This window comes from Aulonocara stuartgranti (assembly GCF_965226115.1).
Source record: "Aulonocara stuartgranti genome assembly, chromosome: 9".
NCBI classification, from domain to species: Eukaryota; Metazoa; Chordata; class Actinopteri; order Cichliformes; family Cichlidae; genus Aulonocara; species Aulonocara stuartgranti.
Window position 1 is genome coordinate 15,156,690 of NC_138960.1, and position 18,701 is coordinate 15,175,390.

Genomic DNA, 18,701 nt, shown 5'->3' on the forward strand with positions numbered 1-18,701 from the left:
TCAGAACTTCAAGTGAACAAGCTCAGCTTTTACTGATCATAGACAGACATGTGCGAGAAGTCTCCTGGTCCTCATTACTAGGCCATAATAAGAAAAACAACTTTTACTGTCAATAAATAGCAGGCTTTTATAACAGTGAGTCAGTAAAGAATGATGCATTTGAACTTGTACTAAGAACTTCCAGAATACCGCAGCCACTTCAGTCACAGCAGTACATGGTAACCTCGAGCGTTGGCTGCATCTTGTGATTTTAAGAAGCCTCAGTCTTCAAACAGCAAACAAAAGGGCTGTTTTTAGGGAAATGGGGGGGAGAAAAAAAATCAGTTTTCTGCTATGAGGTTCATTTAAAAAAACCAAAAATAAAACACATTCTCTAGGCCAAGAGAGTATTTTTTAATGTGTCCTGAACAATAGTTCTCCAGGCTTTTCTTTGGACATTGGCTGCTTTTTCACTTATTTTCTGTCCAGTCCTTGTAAGAATATTTTAAAACCATATAATCCTGACCTATGAGTCATTCAAGGATAAAAAGGCATCTAACTGAAGGGATGAACCAGTGTTGCATCTACACATAACAGAGCACTTAGCAAAGAACCACCACCTCCTTAGCCACTTTTTCACTACCAGCCTGTTGCAAAAACGCATAAACATATTTCCCCATTTCTTTAGTTGAATGTATGAAAGATGTCAAACTGTCAAATAGAATTTTTCTACCAACAAGATGATTCTTGAAGAGCTTTTAGCTGAAAACCTGATATATCTAAGCATGGCAGTGTCCTTAAAAGATTGTGAAAATGAAGGACAAAGGAAGAAATGGCTCATTGCCACATTCACCTATTCATACAGACACTTTTTTCTGTCCTTAAGTGCTTTCTATCTAACATTCATACACATTCACAGCCATCTGTAAAACACGGTGGTTTGAGCCCACTTTACAGACAGGAGAAATTGTCAAAATTGATCAAATTATGAACACAAAGAAGTACAGTCAGATTTGTATCCAACATGTAACACCATCTGGAATCTATCTCATTAGTAATGGCTAAATCTTTCAGCATGACAATGATTTCAAACACATTGCCAGTGCAGTAAAATCATACCTGGGTAGAAAAACACAATCAGTCGTAGATTGTCCTCCTCAGAGCTCGGACCTCCACATTACAGAAGAAGTTTGGGGTCATCTGAAGGTAGCTAACATCCAAAGATGAGCTTTTCCTTCAAGAAGGTTGGAGAATTGTTCCTAAAGACTACTTAAATAAATGATAAGGAAGCTTTCCTAAGACAGTTCAGGCTGTGTTGAAAAATAAAGGTGCTCCTACCAGAAATCGACTCTCAAGCTCATTAGGATCCTCAAAACTGTTTCTGTAAATATTTTCTGTGTTTTGTTTTGCATGTGTTGCAGGTATGCACATGTATGTCCATGTACATTTGGACATGTTTAAATAAATCACCTATTTCCTCATCTCACTAGCAAAATATGAAGAAATGGGGGATGACTTAAGACTTGCAGTACTGTTATACAGGTGAGTTGCATGACGTGTTACCTGTCAGTGAAGGGGGAAACAATAGAAGTCAATATCTATGAGTGAAAGAGGACGAAAACCCTGACACAGCACTCGGGTTAAACTGCTGAGTGTCCGTGCAGACGGATGAAGTGAGCAGCAAACACACACAGGAGTCATCTACATCTTTACTTTTCACCCTGATCGAGGTGGAAAAAAGGGAAAGCTGGGACGAGGTGCAGCTTGTGTGAAGCACTCAGTCACCCCCGCAGCCGCTCATTCCTTCAGATGATTAATAGCCTAATTAAAAGGCTTTATGTCTAATTAGTTTATGAAAGGTGCAGTCTGGACGATCAACGCACCACGCAACATCTGTTCTACCTGAGCACAAACCAGACTGAAATAAATGACATACGTCGTCAGCGTCTCTACTTCTGCGTGGTCTTTGGTTGTTACACAGATTAGTCCTCTATCTCGTGTCAGCTGTCCTGCTCTGAACATACATGTGGATAAATGGGAGCTCAGTCATATCAGCCTGCAGCTGCAGCCAGCTGTGAGTTGTGTTGTGATGCTGCCCCCTGCTGGTAAACAGGTTACTTTACTCTTATTTTACTTTAAACTAATGAAAATGCAGATTTAACTAAATATGATGCTCCAGATAGACTGCAGTTATTACATTATTAAATTAATGAATTGACAACGCTTGTAAAATTGTGATGAAATTAATGAAAATTACCGACATATTTTAAATACATTTTGGTTTATAAGTTTCCAAGCTTATAGAAGAGTTGCTTAAAAAATATCCATATTTAAAGGTGAAGAGTGGGAATTTTTTTTTTAACTTCTGTTTTAAATTCACCTCTCAGTGCATAAGTTTAATCTCTGAGAGAACCCAAACACATTCTGTGAGTCTGTCTTGGTTCCAGTTGACTGGTTTTAGTCAATGGTGGGATGGATAATTTGTTTGCCGAACACAAATTAACTCATTGATGCATCTCAGAATTGGTTCAGTTTACTGCTTCTGAAGCCAGTGGTCTCAGAAGCTAATCGAGGCTGGGCTGTTGGCATGCAGGATGTTGGCATGCATATCCATGAGAGCACCATACCTGATCTGATTGTTTCTGGTGGAATCTGAGCTACCGAGATGAGGCATTCCAACCTAAGCTTGTGCCATATACAGACTTCTCTAGCCAACATTTAGTCCCTGTGTCTCTGAACATGTTGGGTTGATGCCTTCATCAGGCTCAATCAGTGACCTTTGCACCCACTGAAGGCTACACTTATCCAAGAATGGAGAAAAAATCCTCAGATACAGATTGTGCAGTCCATGTTTAGACAGTGACTGCTAGCATCACATCCAGATAAGGCCACACCTTATATCAAGCATCTTGTATCTACATATATTACAGTGTTGGTGCATAAAATCTGAAGCCAGTAGAAACAACAAAGAGGACTTTCAGCAGATTGTTTCTGTCACACATCTGCACAGAAATTCTGCTAAATCAAACCATGCGAAGCACATAACTGGAGCATTATCACAAAAAATAGAAACTTTGCCTTTGAGGTGGTTTTTTTTGTCGTATCAAGGGTATTTATTGACCTATTTAAATGCTTAAAATGTAGACTAAACTCTTGCACAGTAAGCATGTTTGCAGTAAAACTGCAAAACTACTGAAGCACACAAAATCTGGAGTGGTTTATTTGTCATCCTCACCTCACAGTGTTGTTGGCAGCATCCGGATCCCTCGCTGACACGGTCTTCACCATAGTCCCGATCTCTGCGTCCTCTGGCAGCTCGACGTAGTACGCCGGCGAGTCGAACAGCGGGGGCTCGTCCACGTCCTCTATGCTCACGTGCACGATGGTGACGTCCTTGAAGGGCCCGCGGTGGCGAAAGGCCGGATCCAAGTGGGTGTTGGCTCCCTCCACCTTTAGAGTGTAGCTTGGCTTGATCTCAAAGTTTAGCGGCTGATGGGGTAACACACAAAAAGATTTTAAACCTTTAAAAAAGAACTCTGGGGTTAAGACGTTGATTGAGATTAAAAGGTTAAACTGCTGGTATTTCATGGTAAAATCAGCAAACGCTGGGCCTATCTGCTAGGAACTGTCCAGCTCAAAATAAAAAAATAAATATTAAGTATTTATTTCAGTGCTGAATTTACTGAAGAGATGCTGCAAAAAGAATGTGATCTTTCCCTCACTCAAGGTGAAATTAAATTGATAGATTCCTGAAGGGACTTTTGAGTGTAGGACAAAGAAGGCTTTCAGCCTTTTGTAAATGATAAAAAATGGACTGTTTCTTTTTTTTAAAAAAAAGAAATTGGATAGTTAATATCTATATCATAATATCATCTTTATCTCTATCACAGATCTTTAGTCTGTACCTTTTTCACTGTGATGATGCCAAAGAGGTTTGTAGGGTCGGTGCTGATGTCAAAGGTGTCCCTTCCATCCCCATCGATGATGCTGTACTTCATCTCAGCATTGACCCCAATGTCCCTGTCCTTCGCCCAGATGCGTCCCACCACCGACCCCACAGGAGCCGACTCAGGAATGCTCATCTGGTACAGCCCTGAAGACACAGATTAACATGAGTGTAATCAAACGGGTTCACTTTTCAGTCCTCTAGAGGGAGCCAAACCTCTTCGGCTCCTCTTGTCTCCAAACCACATCTCAAGCCGGATGAAATAAATGGCTCCATAAACGCCTCACAATTGGGTTATCTACTGTCTCATGGGTCGGCTTGAATTTCATCTACCGTTTAACCTCAAAGAAGAGGTGACAGCTGCCCAATTTGTGGAGCTCCCCGCAGCCTTAAAGCGAAACGCTTGCACATTGTGTTTGTCGGAGGGGAATCCCTGAAGCTCTTCACAACCGATCAAAGTTCCATCAGAGTGATGGCGTTAATTGGTTTGGGGACTGGTGATGGAGGAGGAAGTGGGCGCTGGGTGTTTTCTTTGTCTAAGAGCGAAGCCACCGGTCGGCCAAGCCGAGATGACCGCAGACAGTTAGACAAACCCCTGACCTAATGAGAGAAGTAGAAATTGGTATATTGAAAGAGACAGCATGGGGCGTCTGGTGGCTGGGAAGAAGGAGAAGAGGGAGGGAGGGAGGAGGCCAGAGGGTAAATGACTGGGGATTGGTGGCTAGAAGTGGACAGAGGGGCTAATGGCTTGGGTTCTCCAGAGAAATGAAGTGGATAGATGTAGAGATGAATAGTTTTGCACAGTTCTTATTGGGGGCAGTTTTAAAAATACACAAAGCACACCACGAGTGAGGTGTCAACCCTGAAACTAAACAGTGATCTCAGGGCCATTTCAGGGCTCTGAGTTTGGGTTCCTGGCCTGTCTCAGCTGCAGCACGCTCAGGCTGTACTATAATGCACAAGGCAGAGTTCAGTGTAAAGTCAGCATCATTTTAAGGCCAAGCTTCCAGAAAGCAAAAACACCAACTGGCTCAAAATCGAGACTTAATCCTACTTCTTACCAAAAATAATAAAACAGTATCAGTATTATGCTGAACCATAAAAATATACAAAACTGCATGATAAGGTCTTCCTAAAGAACGACATCTGAGCTTTCTCCAGAGACTCCAAAACTTAACTTTGAAAAGAGGACTTCTTATGAAGATTAAAAAAAGTGTTTACTGCAGTAGAAGTTAAATGGTTGTTTGTTTTTCCTTTTAGTTCAGTCATTTGTCTGATAAAAATTAAGAGCTAATTTGTGGACTGCTGGTTGGACAAATCAGCTCACTGGAAGAATATCTTCTGACATTTAAAGTAATGCTTTGTTTCAGCCCTCATTACCTCAGGGAGTCATAGCTCAAAGCTGCACAGTTTGTATATACTCAGAGGCTTTTTCTTTTTCTTTTCGAAGTTTTCCTGCAGTATATCACACGCTGCTGTTTCATAGCTGCTGAGACAAAGTACATGTTGCTCCTCCTCGAGGCTGATATGGGTTCAGGTAGAAAATCAATAAAACTAAGAAAAACATCTGCAGAGGGTTGCTTACTTTGGTCAAACATGGGCGGGTTGTCGTTGATGTCGCTGAGCGTGATGTTGACAGTAGTGGTGCCGGCTAGCCCCCCCAGCTGCCCGCCCATGTCCTTCGCCTGGATGACCACAGTGTAGTTTTCTCTGGTCTCGCGGTCCATGTCTGCCAGGGACACACGGACCATGCCTAAAAACAGAGAGGCAAATTAAAGGTCAGTTGACACAGACTGAGGTGAAACAGCCAAAGGATGGTGTCCTGAAATGAACGTAAAACCTTGATGATCAACTGATTTTATATTGATCTCTGTCTGTTCATGAGGGATTTTTCCAGCATCTCGTTGAATCTGTGCATGAAGATTTACGCAAGTCATGAAGGCAAAAAGAGTTCAAACCCATCGCTAGCAAGGTGTACCAAATAAAGTCGACAGTAAATGTGCATTCTGCTACATACAAAAGGTGATCTGCTGGTGCCTGGGGGGCTTGAGAGGAGTCCAGTGTCATCCTAATACACATGCATGCATAAATCATCCTCGCACCACACACCACAACTAATTAGTTTCTCTAATTTAGAGTCCCCCACCCAAACACACATTACTGTTATTTCTCATTTGGATATCCAATATGTTAGTATGATATGATGTTATGGCAACTGTACACTGTTTTTAAATTATAAATTGTGCAAGCTAGCAGAATGGCAGTCTAGTTTATGCCTGATGAAAAATGAAAAATGTTTTTTTTAGAAATCATAATTAATATTTTCCTCATTAATGATGCATCTCACAAACCATCCTCTGTTTTTCAGAATGTTAATTTTTATGCAGATTAACCACTGTGCCTGCGGACATATGTGCAATCTGTGCATCGTTACAGTGGATGCCACTTAAGCCCAATAATCTCATTGTCATGTTAATGAAACCAGGTTCAAATTACTTTTTTGGCTTTGTGACATGGTGCATTATCATGCTGAGAGCAGTCATTAGGAGATTGTAAACCATGCGAATGACCAGGAACGTTTAAGGGGAGACATGGTATTCAGATAATAATGAATCAAAATCTACAGGCAAATGTCCCAGACCACAAAGAGTCAATCAACGCCCAAGCTGAGAAATATGAAAGCCAATCATCTTGTTGCACTGAGACATGCACAGAGCAGAGGTTTGGGACAATTTTAATTGTGCAGCAGCAGACATATCTACTTGTTAATGTGGTAGAAATGTTGATAAGCATTCTTTTTGCTTTGCTGTTGTAGCCATAGCATGACTTTAGATTGCATTTGTCCAGAGCTTTTGTGGGACAAGCAGACACTGACCAAGTTAGCACAGATGTGCAAAAAGCTGCAGCTTTCAAAAACATCTTTATAGCCTGATATAAAAATTTTTTTCTGGCCTTTACGGATAGTTTCTCTACAAAGGGCACTACGTTTTGAATCATCAACCTGGATGAGTTAGGGGTCTGGCACAAGCAGATGAATGCACAGGTATTTGCCATAGACAGTACATACGATGTAGCCAAATTAAAAATTGGTCAGAAAGGACTGTTATCCTGGTGATGCTCACTCGTTCACTTGCTAATTGATTTTGATTTATTTATAGCGTGACTTCACCAACCAGTGAGACGCATCATGTTCCTATGTTCCTGTTTATTCTGTCTTTGGTAGTTGGTAGACTTCACCTCTGCTAATGGGAGTCAACGAACTGGACCTCTGAACCGCCTAATTGAATTACCTGACAAATAATATTGGCCGCTGCTAAAAACAGCCTGCCCAAGAAGCTTTTGTTTCAGTTTGGGTGAGAAAATCTAGTTAATTAGCACTAATTAGCAGGTATAGGTGTTGCACTCATACAATTTGCCAATTTCTCATCCAAGAGGTTTTAGGTTTTAACAGCTGATGGGATTCTCAGCCAGTTAAACCCTGGTGGAGTTGTCACCTTGGAAGTAGACCTGAGGTTTGACTTATGCTGTTATCATGAGAGTTATTAGGGTCAGATGCATCTAGATGTGAATGGGAGTTGAAACAGATGGGATCTCAAAATATATCTGTAGGCGACTGATCGATGATATCATTTTCAAGGACCTAAAAAAAGAGTTGCCTTCAAGCACCTAAGACTACCATGACTTTGAAAAAAAAAATAACAACAATGTGGTGGTGGTCATGAAGATGTAATAATGTCCTTTTTAGATTCTATTTTGAGTCAAAAGAATCAAACTTTGTGGCTTCATATTTAGTGGACTTCAAAATAATTTTGCAGTACCTGACTTAACGTGACTTGCTTCTAGAAAAGGTCAACTGTGGTACAGAAAACATCATCTCTGACCATAGATTTGAGCCTGCTATCTGCAGCTTTAGGACAAAAAGGAGACTAATCAGACCAAGATACATTTTTGTCCAGTTTTAGTGAGTCTGTGACCTCTGCTGCCTCAGTCAGACTCAATGTGGTCCTTTGCTGTTGTAGCCTGTCCACCTCTGACTCAAATGCTTTCTTTCTCAGCACGGACGTGAAGATTGGTTATCTATGCTACTGTCTGCCAGCTCCAACCGGTCTGCCAGCTGACCTCTCACCTAACTGAACTCCAGAAGCAGCTGTGGTGGAAATCTCACAATATCAGCAGTTGGAGAAAAACCACATTACTCCTGATTCTGATGTTTTATGTTTAGATTAAGTAAGCATTCGGACTTATCTGCAGACTTTAATGTTTTGCTCTGCAAACACATGATTGCGTGATCAGATGAGCACATAATTACACAGATGCACAGGTGTTCCTAATGAAGTTATCACTCATGTCAGTGTCCTAATCAAGAAGTGGAAATAATCACATTTACTTTAGTTCGAACTGAAAATGAGAGCAAAGAAAAGTAAGAAATTGTTGCTTCTAGAGGATTAAATAAGGTATTTTTTTGCATAGCTGCACAGTTAAAGTGCACGTAACCAACCTCAACCCTGCAACCTCACTATTGGCTTACAGCCTAATTTCTCTGAATCACATTTGCGTGCTTTTTTCAATTGCTTTTATTTTAAATCTGCAGCACAATTCATGCAAGGTAAAAGTTTTGTGCTACAGAATCAGAAAAGGAGTTCAAGTTGCGGGCAGCTCCAAGGCTGTCTGTGTTTAAGTTGTACATTGTGGCAGCACCAATAAAAGCTGTGCCTATAGTCGAGGCAGTGAGGCTGATTGATGGCTGCAGAGCCGACCTACAGCAGCAGCGGTAGCAGTAGTCTGACTGGCTGTTGATGGGCAGTGCACCCTCAGCGGTTTGGCAACAGATTCTGTGCTGACAAAGAAACGGGACAGCTGTGTTAAACACTGGCCAGAGGTACTAATGGATTTTTGGACATGGTAGTAAATCCTTTAACCACATCCTAGAAAGCTACAGGTTTAAAGAAATCTTCCTCTTTTACAAGTTATGTTTACCTTATTTTTATATGCTGTTATTTTGTAAAACACGCTGGCCAACCAATAATCTTTATTCTTCTTCTTTGAAAAGATACCTGGCTGCAGTAGTTTGATCTAATTCAGACCCAAGAGTATTGGAGAGGTCTCTCACGCTTGTGGGTTGATAATTTAGTTCATCCCAAAGCTGTTAGATGGTCAAAGTCAGAGCTTTGTCTGAACAAGTCCAGTTTTTTTCCACACCATGCTGTACGCTGGCTTCACGCACTGAAGCACTGTCATGTTGAAACAGGAAAATGATAAATACACAAAGGTGGAAGTGCACTACCAAAAATGTCTCCACTTTTTTAAACACCCTCAGTGTGTAAATATTCCTGTCTCCCTTTTTGGGATCGTCTGTTGTCATCCTGAGGTCCCTGGTTAGTCTCCATGTTGCTGTACTCTGTTTCTTATCTGCAGTTAGTATTCGTGCATTATTCTTCCTGTCTTTTGGGGGCAGCTGTGGCTGGTTGGATGGTTGGATACTTGGCTCCTCCCATCAATGGTCTGAAGCACCATTGAGTAAGATGCTGAACCAGCTAGTTACCCCAGTGCTTCATGTGTGTAATGTTATGTCTAGATAAAAACACTGTATGAATGTATGTGTGACACTAGGAGTGTTAAAATGGTGTAGTTGCATACTTGACAACATTTAATTAGTTAACTGGATGCAACATAATGGAATATTAGTTGGTAAAAGGCACTAACATCACTAAAAAAAGACACAAAATCTAGTTCAGTGACTCAAATTAGAGAAAGTGAAGCTGTGGCTTCCAGCTGCAAGTCAAGGTTGCCACAGCAATAATAGAAAACTTAAAGCCTGAAAAAACCCAGGTGCTTAGGTTGCAGTTTTAAATCAAGACAACAGCACAATTATCCTAAATATACAGACAGGTTGTAGCAAGCTGTAAACGTATTTATTTCTGCTATAAAGCCAGACATTTTAATGTGAGAGTCTCGGGGGAGTGACTCAGTTTTTGCCCGTAAACCAAAAACTGCTTCTTCTTTTTTTTTTAATCTTCGCTACAACCAAAGGGAGTACGCCACACATAAGTTTGGGGCCCTGACTTTTGTCAAATGTAGTAGCCTATATCATTTAGCTTTAAGTACAGGGTGCAACACTTCCTTTTATTATCTACTGTATACTAATAATTATTTTTAATTACTTCTGGTACTGATTGAAATGAAGAAGGTCAAGCTGTGTGATCAAAAGCATTTGCAAGAAATACATAATACAAAGCCAAGTATGCTGTTTGTTTCTTGATCCAGTCTTTATGCTAAGCTAGGCTAACAGGATGTGGGTTAAAGCAGGTTTCTCAAAAACTTCAAATAGTCCTTTACTAATAAAATGACTTTGTATGTTTCTGTCACCATTGATGGATTCATCATCTCAGAAGAAAATACTCAAAATATAAGCCGGTAACTGGGACTCAACTGCTGCTTGGAAAGAGATAAAAAAGAGAAAGCAGGTGAGCAGAAACCAGCAAGATGGTTAAAAGTATACTGCAAAATACATAGTATTTAATTTTATATTTCTCCAAGCGTTTGCTCTCCATGCTATGAGGCGCCGTCTGTCTTATTCTGTCCTCATTTTCAACAGAAAAGTCACACTTTGAGCTCTTTTTTTGTCGGGTGCCAGGATTTAGAGACGTGGCAAGTTGCGTCGCGTTTCAGACAAGTGTTCGGTAGTCTCATAGCAACAACAGGAACCATGCTGAGCTTCCTACATTCAAAGTCGGTTTGGTATACACAGGGGTGTGGACTGCTAAAATCAGACAAAATCAGTGTGATATAGTGTTAAAAAAGAGGTGGTAGGTGCCTGTTAATAAATCTTAAGGAAGTTTGTGGACTTTATCGGGTCATCTGACATCATTCCGAGTAATTACAAATTCATATGGAGCTCATAAAATAGTTAGTAGCTGGTGAAGCTTGAAATTTCCAGCTTCTGCATGCAATGAGTGGTTTTGCAGCTTCGTACCAGTCTTGGCATCTACAGAGAAATAAGGCTGGCCCTCCAGTATGCTGTAGACCACACGTGCGCTGTTGCCATATGTGGGGTCGTCAGCATCTGTAGCGGTCAGCTGGATCACAGATGTTCCTGGAAGCAGAGGTTAGCGGGAGATGATGCAGTTATAAATAGGAAGCATCCTCTTAGGTGGAGATTTCTCCATCTGTAGACACAAACTAACTGTGCTTATTTACTTTAAAAGTATCTTTATGAATTGTGAATGAAGCAGATGGAAACGAGGCTGTAAGAACAAGCAACAGCGTCAACTCTGAAGGGCTTTTATGCACTTTGTTATTGTTCGCCATGGCTGCAAACGTGGACAAACATGCACAGAGAACATTTTTGTTTCTGTCTCCTACCATGCGCCCGCCTTTCCTTTTCCTTCTGCTTACCTATTTTGGACATCTCAGGCACAGTCGCCTGGTATGGGCCATCTAGAAATCTCGGCTCGTTGTCATTGATGTCCTGGATCTTGACGATGAACTCGGACTCAGGCTCTAGGGGCCTGTCCGTGAGGCGGTTGCGGGCCTGTGCACGGAGTATGTACTGAGCCTTCACCTCTCGGTCCAGCCTCTGGATTGCGTGGATGTCCCCCGTGCTGTCATCGATGGTGAACGTGGTGCCCGCCCCTTCCCCCGTGAGGATGTACTTAATGGAGCCATCACCTTTGTCCATGTCTGAGTGGAGCTGTGCGGTTCAGAGTTGTTAGTTAAAAGTGAAATTCTCATGACCAGCATGAAAGACCAGTCATAAATTGACAGTACAACAGACAAATGGTGCAGTCCAAAAGTATTAGGGCATTGACATGTTTTGGGAATGATAATTAGGTCGTATCTTCCAATTTTAGAAAAATGCAACAGCACAGCGATCCTAAGCATACAGAAATGACAAACAAACAGCTTTACTGGGACAAATGAAGCAACGTCCAAGTCAACCTCATGATCTCAGTCCAACTAAACATGTGTTATAGTTGCTGCAGAAAAAAAAAAAAACCCACACACCCAGAAATGAGAATACACAAGAAAAGAGGCTGTAGTACATGCCTGGAACAACGTGGCTCCCTATTTAGGGAATTAGTCAAGTTATCAAAGAACAGTAAAGTATGTGATGAAAATTTGCTATTTCACATTTTTGCAACCTGACTGTTAGGAGTGTAAGAGTAGCCATGATTCAGTGTGCACAACACAGCTACAGGGTAACTTTCTTAAAGTGGACTTGTTGTGCTCCTTTCCAGCTCCATATTTTTATTTGGGGCTTTTTGTCACAGTCTGGCGAGGGCAGACTGTATGAATTGAAAAAGGACCCAAAATGCAGACTCCAAGGAACAGGGAACAAAACTTGAATGTTAACAAAAAGCGAGCCGTTTAATATGGCTGGTAAAAAAGGTACAAACAAAGGGCAAGGCAAACTGAAGCAAAATTAACACAAACCTAAACTGGGAAATCTAAACAAACAATAAGAAAAACCTAGACAAGACACTTGGAAGCATGGCATAGGAAACATGGCGTGGACAACAGACGACCTGACAATCACACACTGAAAACAGAGGACTTAAATACACAGGAGGTGATTAGGGGAAGTGGAGACACATGAGGAAACAGCTGGCACACATGAACATAATGACGTCACAGTGGGAGAGTAAAACTGAACATGATGAACACAGAACACCAGACCTCTTCACAATAAAACAGGAAACATAATGAGACATAGACATGACAACCCGAACTTGACAACGTAAGACACAGACATGAAACGCATGAAGAGCAGGGGAGATTTAACATGGTTGGAAACACGAGGGGAAAATAATAACTAGAAACACTTAGGCATAATAATACAAACTTGATAACATAAGACACGCAGCATGAAACACGAAGGGTGAGGGGAAGCTTAAATACAGGGGAAGAGAACACAAGGAGTCTAATAACCAAATGAACTTAGATAACCTAATGAACAAAATAAACTCAAACTTAAAACGCTGGGTCAAAAGACCCAGGACCATGACACTTTTATTAGAAGGGCTCTGTCAGGGGCTTTGGATTCTCTGTCTGAAACAAGCCATTTAAGCCCCTCCCCCTGTAAACAGCTTTAGTCTTATTGACTGGCCCTAACAAAGAGACGGTTTGAATAGCAAGTAGGTTGAGTAGGTTAAAAAAAAAAATCAATGCATATGCTGGCATTGTTGACAATGGTTAAGGTGATGCTTCATGGATATTGTCAAATTTGGGTAAGTAATTTGTTATCTAAAATCTGCTGCAGCGCACTCAAACCTTTGATTCAAGAGAACAAGATGAATTAAAGTATCTTTGCCTTTGTCAGGGATTCATTTTGATCTTCTGATGATTTGCTTGCTGAAGATGATTCTTCATTAACAGCTTTCATTTGACCACCTGCTCCGTTTTACTCCCTCTTCTCTCGTCAGTAATGGAATATAAGATACGCTCTGAATCAAAAGTAGGTAAAATAAAATCAGAAGAACATAATTCAAGTGATGTCGCTTTATCAGTTTTTTTTTCATCTTTTTTCAGCCCCAGAGGTTACTCCACGGCTTCAGCCAGGGGTGTCAAACCTAAGACCCGGGTGGGGCCAGAATGTCTCACTGGCAAAGACCTCACGTTGCTCGTTGTACTGCATCAAAGTACTTTGGTTGTAGTTAAATTGCTTATTATTGTTCGTATTACATTAAATAACAGAAAATTTCCAGTTTTTGTCACAGTAAAAGAAAAACAAAAAAGAAAACAAATAAACAAATAGATATATAAATTCAGCACTTTTTTGCAAATTAACATTGTCCTGTAATTTGTTGTGTTGACAAGCATGTCGAGCTATGCTGGTGGGTTTGCGCTGCACTACAATTTGTAGTTAAACTTCTTTTCACTGAATGTTTTCTGCGATATGTAGGATATGTACCAATAGAGTTCCCAGTCTGGCCCACTTCAGATCAGTGGGTATGTGATGATTTTGGCACATGGATCTAAGCTTTTCCTGATGTAATTTGATGTAATGTGATTAGCAATTAACTAATTTTGACCTCACCAGGGCTCATTGTTAATGGTTTTTACGTTGTAGTCTAAATAATCTGGAAAAACATGAAATGTCCTTATGATAAATTAATGCATTACTGTCAAACTGATTTGAGTCCCCCAAAATTGTAAAATTCTTGACCTCCAGGGATGGTGTGTGCTTATGTGTTGTTCTTAATATTGTTGCTGGAAGTAGACATATAATCACAGCTTATAGCCTGTTGCCCGAGACCCTGCAGTGCAATCAGAAGCCTTTTGTAGCCTCTAAGAGCAAATGTCATCCTGTTGATCTGCAATCAGACTTTACTTTGTACTTAAAGGGCCTCTGCGTATGATGAGTGCTTGCTGCCATCACACTAGCGGAGTGAAATTAAATGCCCCCCAGTCTGTCTCATATATAATCAACAGGTGTGCAGCCAGGCCACAACACAGCACTAAATCTGCAAACACTCCTTTCAAGACACACTTCCTTTGGCTGTTTTTCTCATCTGGGGCCGAGCCGAGGTGGTTGAACGGCTAAAAGTTTTGCTACTTGTTATGCCAGTGATAATGCACTAGTAGTTTTTACAATATCTTTCATTGCCGAGAAGCAGACAATACAGCTTTTCCTATCACTGCCGACAACATGCCCACCTGCACGCTCTCCTGCAAAGCCCAGCTCAGCCCAGAATAGATTTCCTAATCAGCACCTCATTGTGGACTTTAGCCCTGTGTCTGGTAGTGATATATCACAGGCTCAGCTTTCCTCTGCTTATCCACCTTCTCCGGCTCCAGTGCCTCCTTTCCTTCAAAGCCTTTGAAAGTAGCAAGTTTGACACTCGGGCTATCAATTACCTGCTCCTTCTCAGCTTTGGCCCAAACCCCCAAACCTCCATCAACCCAGCGGCTCTGAATACAAAGTTCCTCAGCAGAGGTAGGGAGAACTGAGGAGAAGCAAACTAAGGACGGAGGCTGCAATACATCTTCTGCTTTGCCCCGGACTTGAGTGGCCCTTTGGGTTGTAGCTCAGCCTGTTAGAATCACTTTATCCATTCAGTGTGAAAAAATTAGAGATGAGGAGAAACACGGTATGGAAATTTTTCACGCCATATTTAAGTGGAAGTAATATTTTTCCTGCAGATCTCTCTGTCTGCATAAGCACATGGCTTTTAGGAATCTGACATTTTCCTCAGTATTCCCAAGCGGTGGTAGTGAAATTATTCCAGAAGACTAATTAAAGCAGGTTTGCATCACTCCCAAAGGGTGATTTCTGAGGATGAGCAGTTAATACTGCAGTGCTTTAAAAGCTGATGAGGGATATTGAGGGAGTGGTAGTTCTGAAATCGGGGCTTTATACTTTTAGCTATTCAGGAATAGCAAAAAGCATTTTCTTGGTGTTTTGAAACCAGCTGTGATAAGTGAGTGATTCATCAATCACAAGTCATTAGCCAATCAGCATTCTCAGAAAGACCAAAACTTCCACAATTGAGTTAATATTTTACTCAGAATGACCCAAACCTGGTGGTTGAGTTCAGAAAAAAGAAAGACTTCAATAAGCACTGGCTTCACATCCATCTTTCATAGTGTCTGTGGTGTTAGCTGCACTGATAATACTTGTTTGTTGCTCGTAAATTGGTTAAAATTGGCTTCACAGTAAGAAAAAATAGCAGGCTTGAGCATTTTGTTTAAATTTAGATACATTATTACTTCTGTATTTGTTGAAACTAAAAGAAAACATGTGCTCCTGCAGACAATTTCTATACTGTGAGAGTAATACTCAGTGAAATGGCTCCTAAATCGACTCAGATTTGTGCAGGCACTTGACACTAAATTATTTTTTTGCTTTCTCTCTTTCCAGAGAAATCTTTTTTAGTGATATAATGGCATTTTTTTTTTAAGTTTGAGCTTGCAGAAATGATGCTTCTCTCTGCCGATGATGACTAGAATTACAACTATTGATCAAATGTTCAATTCACTTTAGCAAGCGAGCAATCAAAGTGCTCCATTGTGAGCACCTCTCCTCTGCTCTTGTGAGAGCATGTCAGCGGTGCTGCAGATGTGCCGTCCACTTCTGAGAAACGGAGACCGACTGAAGCTTCGGTTCGAGTCAATTAACTCAATCACTGCTGTCTGGCTCTGGTTCAAAGTGGACAGAAGAGAGGCTGTCTCTCAGAAGAACTCAGTGCATCCAGGGATTAAATTTGGAATTTCTTTTTCTTTTTTCTTCTTCTTGTGTTTATTGAAGCTTGCCTTTGCCCACCCATGATCTTCTCTTTTTGTATTCATGTGCTCAGCTCTAGCCAAGCTGCCGATGACCTCCAGCAGTAGAGCTCCCCTATAGATCTCTTAGTTTGCTCTGTTTGAAGGAGTTGGAGTTAAATTCACTTTGCAGCACCTATCAGTTCAAAGGTTACTTAGAAACCATGCTCTTTGCAAGGCTAGAAACCCACACTCTTTGCATCTTATACCTCCACATGTAAAGTGCAACTTATAGTGAAGACTGACCTTTCCAATATAAAGTGGTTCCAGTCCAGTATACTCCTCCAGGACAAAGAACTGATTCCACACCCAGCTTCGCTTTGCCCGTTGCAGCAGTGCTGAGCTCCCTACATGTTCCTCCTCTGCCGGCGTACCCAGAAGGCTATGAGGCAGAAGGGTCAAAATGCCAAGAGCCACGGGGAGCAAGGTCCACGCAACTGCTGGAAGATGCACTCGGTCTCCCATCGTGAAACACGGAGTAGTATTTGAAAAGACTTTTCCCTTTTTCTTGACAAGTGGAGCTATTTCCTGGGTCTCGTCTTTGTGGCTGCTGGAAGAGAAAAAAGGAAGAGCACAGATGAGTCTCAGATTCTGGACACATTCATTTCTGTTAATATGTGTCATCCACAGGTCTCCAACAGTGCCACGGGATACAACAAGGACATTTCCACTGACTCCAGATTATTTCTCTACTACTGAGCTTTTGTAGATTTATGATGAGCTGTGTATCTGTGTGAGCCTTATAACGGCTGAATGAGAGGGTTCCTCTTGTACTGGCAATGTGGAGTTGAAAAGAAATGAGGAGAATGGGTACATGTTCTTCAGATTTTTTTTTGTTGCTTTTAGGTAAACCAAATAAACGTTGTGCTGTATTTTTTCTTTTTAAAAGTTATAAAATGAAAACAAAAAGACTGTTGATGTCACAGGTATGTGTAACTATAACATCTCTAGTGAGGATTGCCTTAGAATGAAGATGACCTTTTGTGGTTTTTATGGGTCATTTAAGTACATCAAATCAGTCCGTAGGTGTACAAAATTCAGGAACTGAACAGACTAATGTAACTTCCAAACCACTGTTTGTCATTTCTACTTGAATGTATTATATAAAGTAGGGAGCATCAGAAGCACTGGCAGGTGCATTTTTAAATTTTAATAGTAAGGCAACCAGTACCAAGCTAGGCCAACAGCCAACCAGCTTTAATAGTCATGACAACAAGATGAAGTCACTAAAACTGTAGTTCCTCTTATGGCCACTTGAGGCTGGCAGCAAAAATTAGTCAGCCTAATTTATCAGCTTCCTCCACAAAGCAACCTCCATAAACGTTTCATTTCAGTTAATGCACAGACCTCTTGGATGGTCTGCACGACACAGCAAGCCGCAATATTAGTCACATAAAATGGTCGAAAAGGCACCAACAGCACAAACACACCGTGGAGAGGTCCAGTACAATATTAGTGGATGGGCCCAAGCAGATGCCAGGATTCCTGTCAGTAACAGCAGCTACACTCATGCAGGTGGATGAGTGAGAAAAAGTTTCACCCTACTCATGCTATTCAGAAGTTTAGTTTACTTTGCAGTTGGGCAAACACTAGAACTGCAGTTTCTGTCGCTGGCTTCATTTTCCACTTCATTGTTATTGTAATTATTGAACAAAGACTACTGCTTTCTATCGTTAACTTAATCTGTGCTTCAATTAATACTGATTAGCACTCTTAGCTACACAGCATCCAACTAAGGAAAAGGACTCAGGAACTGCACGGTTAATCCATTTATCTGTCCATCAATCGTACTTCTTTATTTTTGTTTCTTGGCAGCAATTAGCAGGTATCTGTGTTTGTGTGATACAGTAGCTGTAGCACTCCACCCTCTCTTACAAACAAGGTTATTTTTGGCTACAAAAACCCAAGATGGAGTCACCTAAAAAGCTAATTTGTTGCTAATGGTGGCTAATTCCATCTTTTATATGCAGGCATTTCATCTTTTATCTCATATTATATAGTCATACAAAAGCCTGCACATTTCATATTACATTGCCCAAACTTCCCCTAAAAATGTTAAAGCAATGTAAGGTTTTGGAGCCTGGAGGAGATAACAGAAATAATGAAGCACCAGCTCCAGCTTCTTTCCCTCCAGCTCGGGACACAAAACATCAGCAAGTGTAAGCACACTCTTTCTCTTCCTTCCTCCTCTTCCTGTCATGAGGAGAGGTGAGCTCCTTCACACCTCCTGTAAAAGACCCGGGGGTGTGATGTTCTGAGATTGTAGTGTTTCTGTTAACACCCCTGCTCAGCTCTACTCACACCGTGTTCAACAAGCTCCCTTCAGCGCTGCACACCGTTCATTACAAGTGTGCTGTGTACGTTTTTTTTTCTTCTTCCTTCCATATCGCAGGTTTTGAATGCCCCTATGGTGCTGCCTGGTTGCAGGATTTCATGCCTCTAAATACCATCTTCCTCCATGTTGCTCTTTTTGATACGAGCATCACAGGAATCCTTAAGATCAGCGAGGTCACGT

General features: G+C 41.2%; 1 protein-coding gene across 10 annotated transcripts in view; it reads right to left on the bottom strand.

Annotated features, from left to right (window-relative positions):
* Positions 1 to 18,701, bottom strand: part of LOC309714817 (cadherin-20-like) — a 98,472-nt gene that overhangs the window by 11,672 nt on the left and 68,099 nt on the right. For 8 of the 10 annotated variants that reach the window (XM_082547518.1, XM_082547515.1, XM_082547519.1 and 5 more), the window contains 6 exons: positions 16,433 to 16,736; positions 11,321 to 11,615; positions 10,899 to 11,018; positions 5,511 to 5,678; positions 3,885 to 4,072; positions 3,215 to 3,468 (listed from right to left, as the gene is read on the bottom strand). In XM_082547518.1, coding sequence (XP_082403644.1) covers positions 3,215 to 3,468; positions 3,885 to 4,072; positions 5,511 to 5,678; positions 10,899 to 11,018; positions 11,321 to 11,615; positions 16,433 to 16,651 — 1,244 coding nt within the window. In that variant the 5' untranslated portion in view covers positions 16,652 to 16,736. The remainder of the gene's footprint in view (positions 1 to 3,214; positions 3,469 to 3,884; positions 4,073 to 5,510; positions 5,679 to 10,898; positions 11,019 to 11,320; positions 11,616 to 16,432; positions 16,737 to 18,701) is intronic. The other 2 variants (XM_082547520.1, XM_082547516.1) reach the window with 1 other exon arrangement.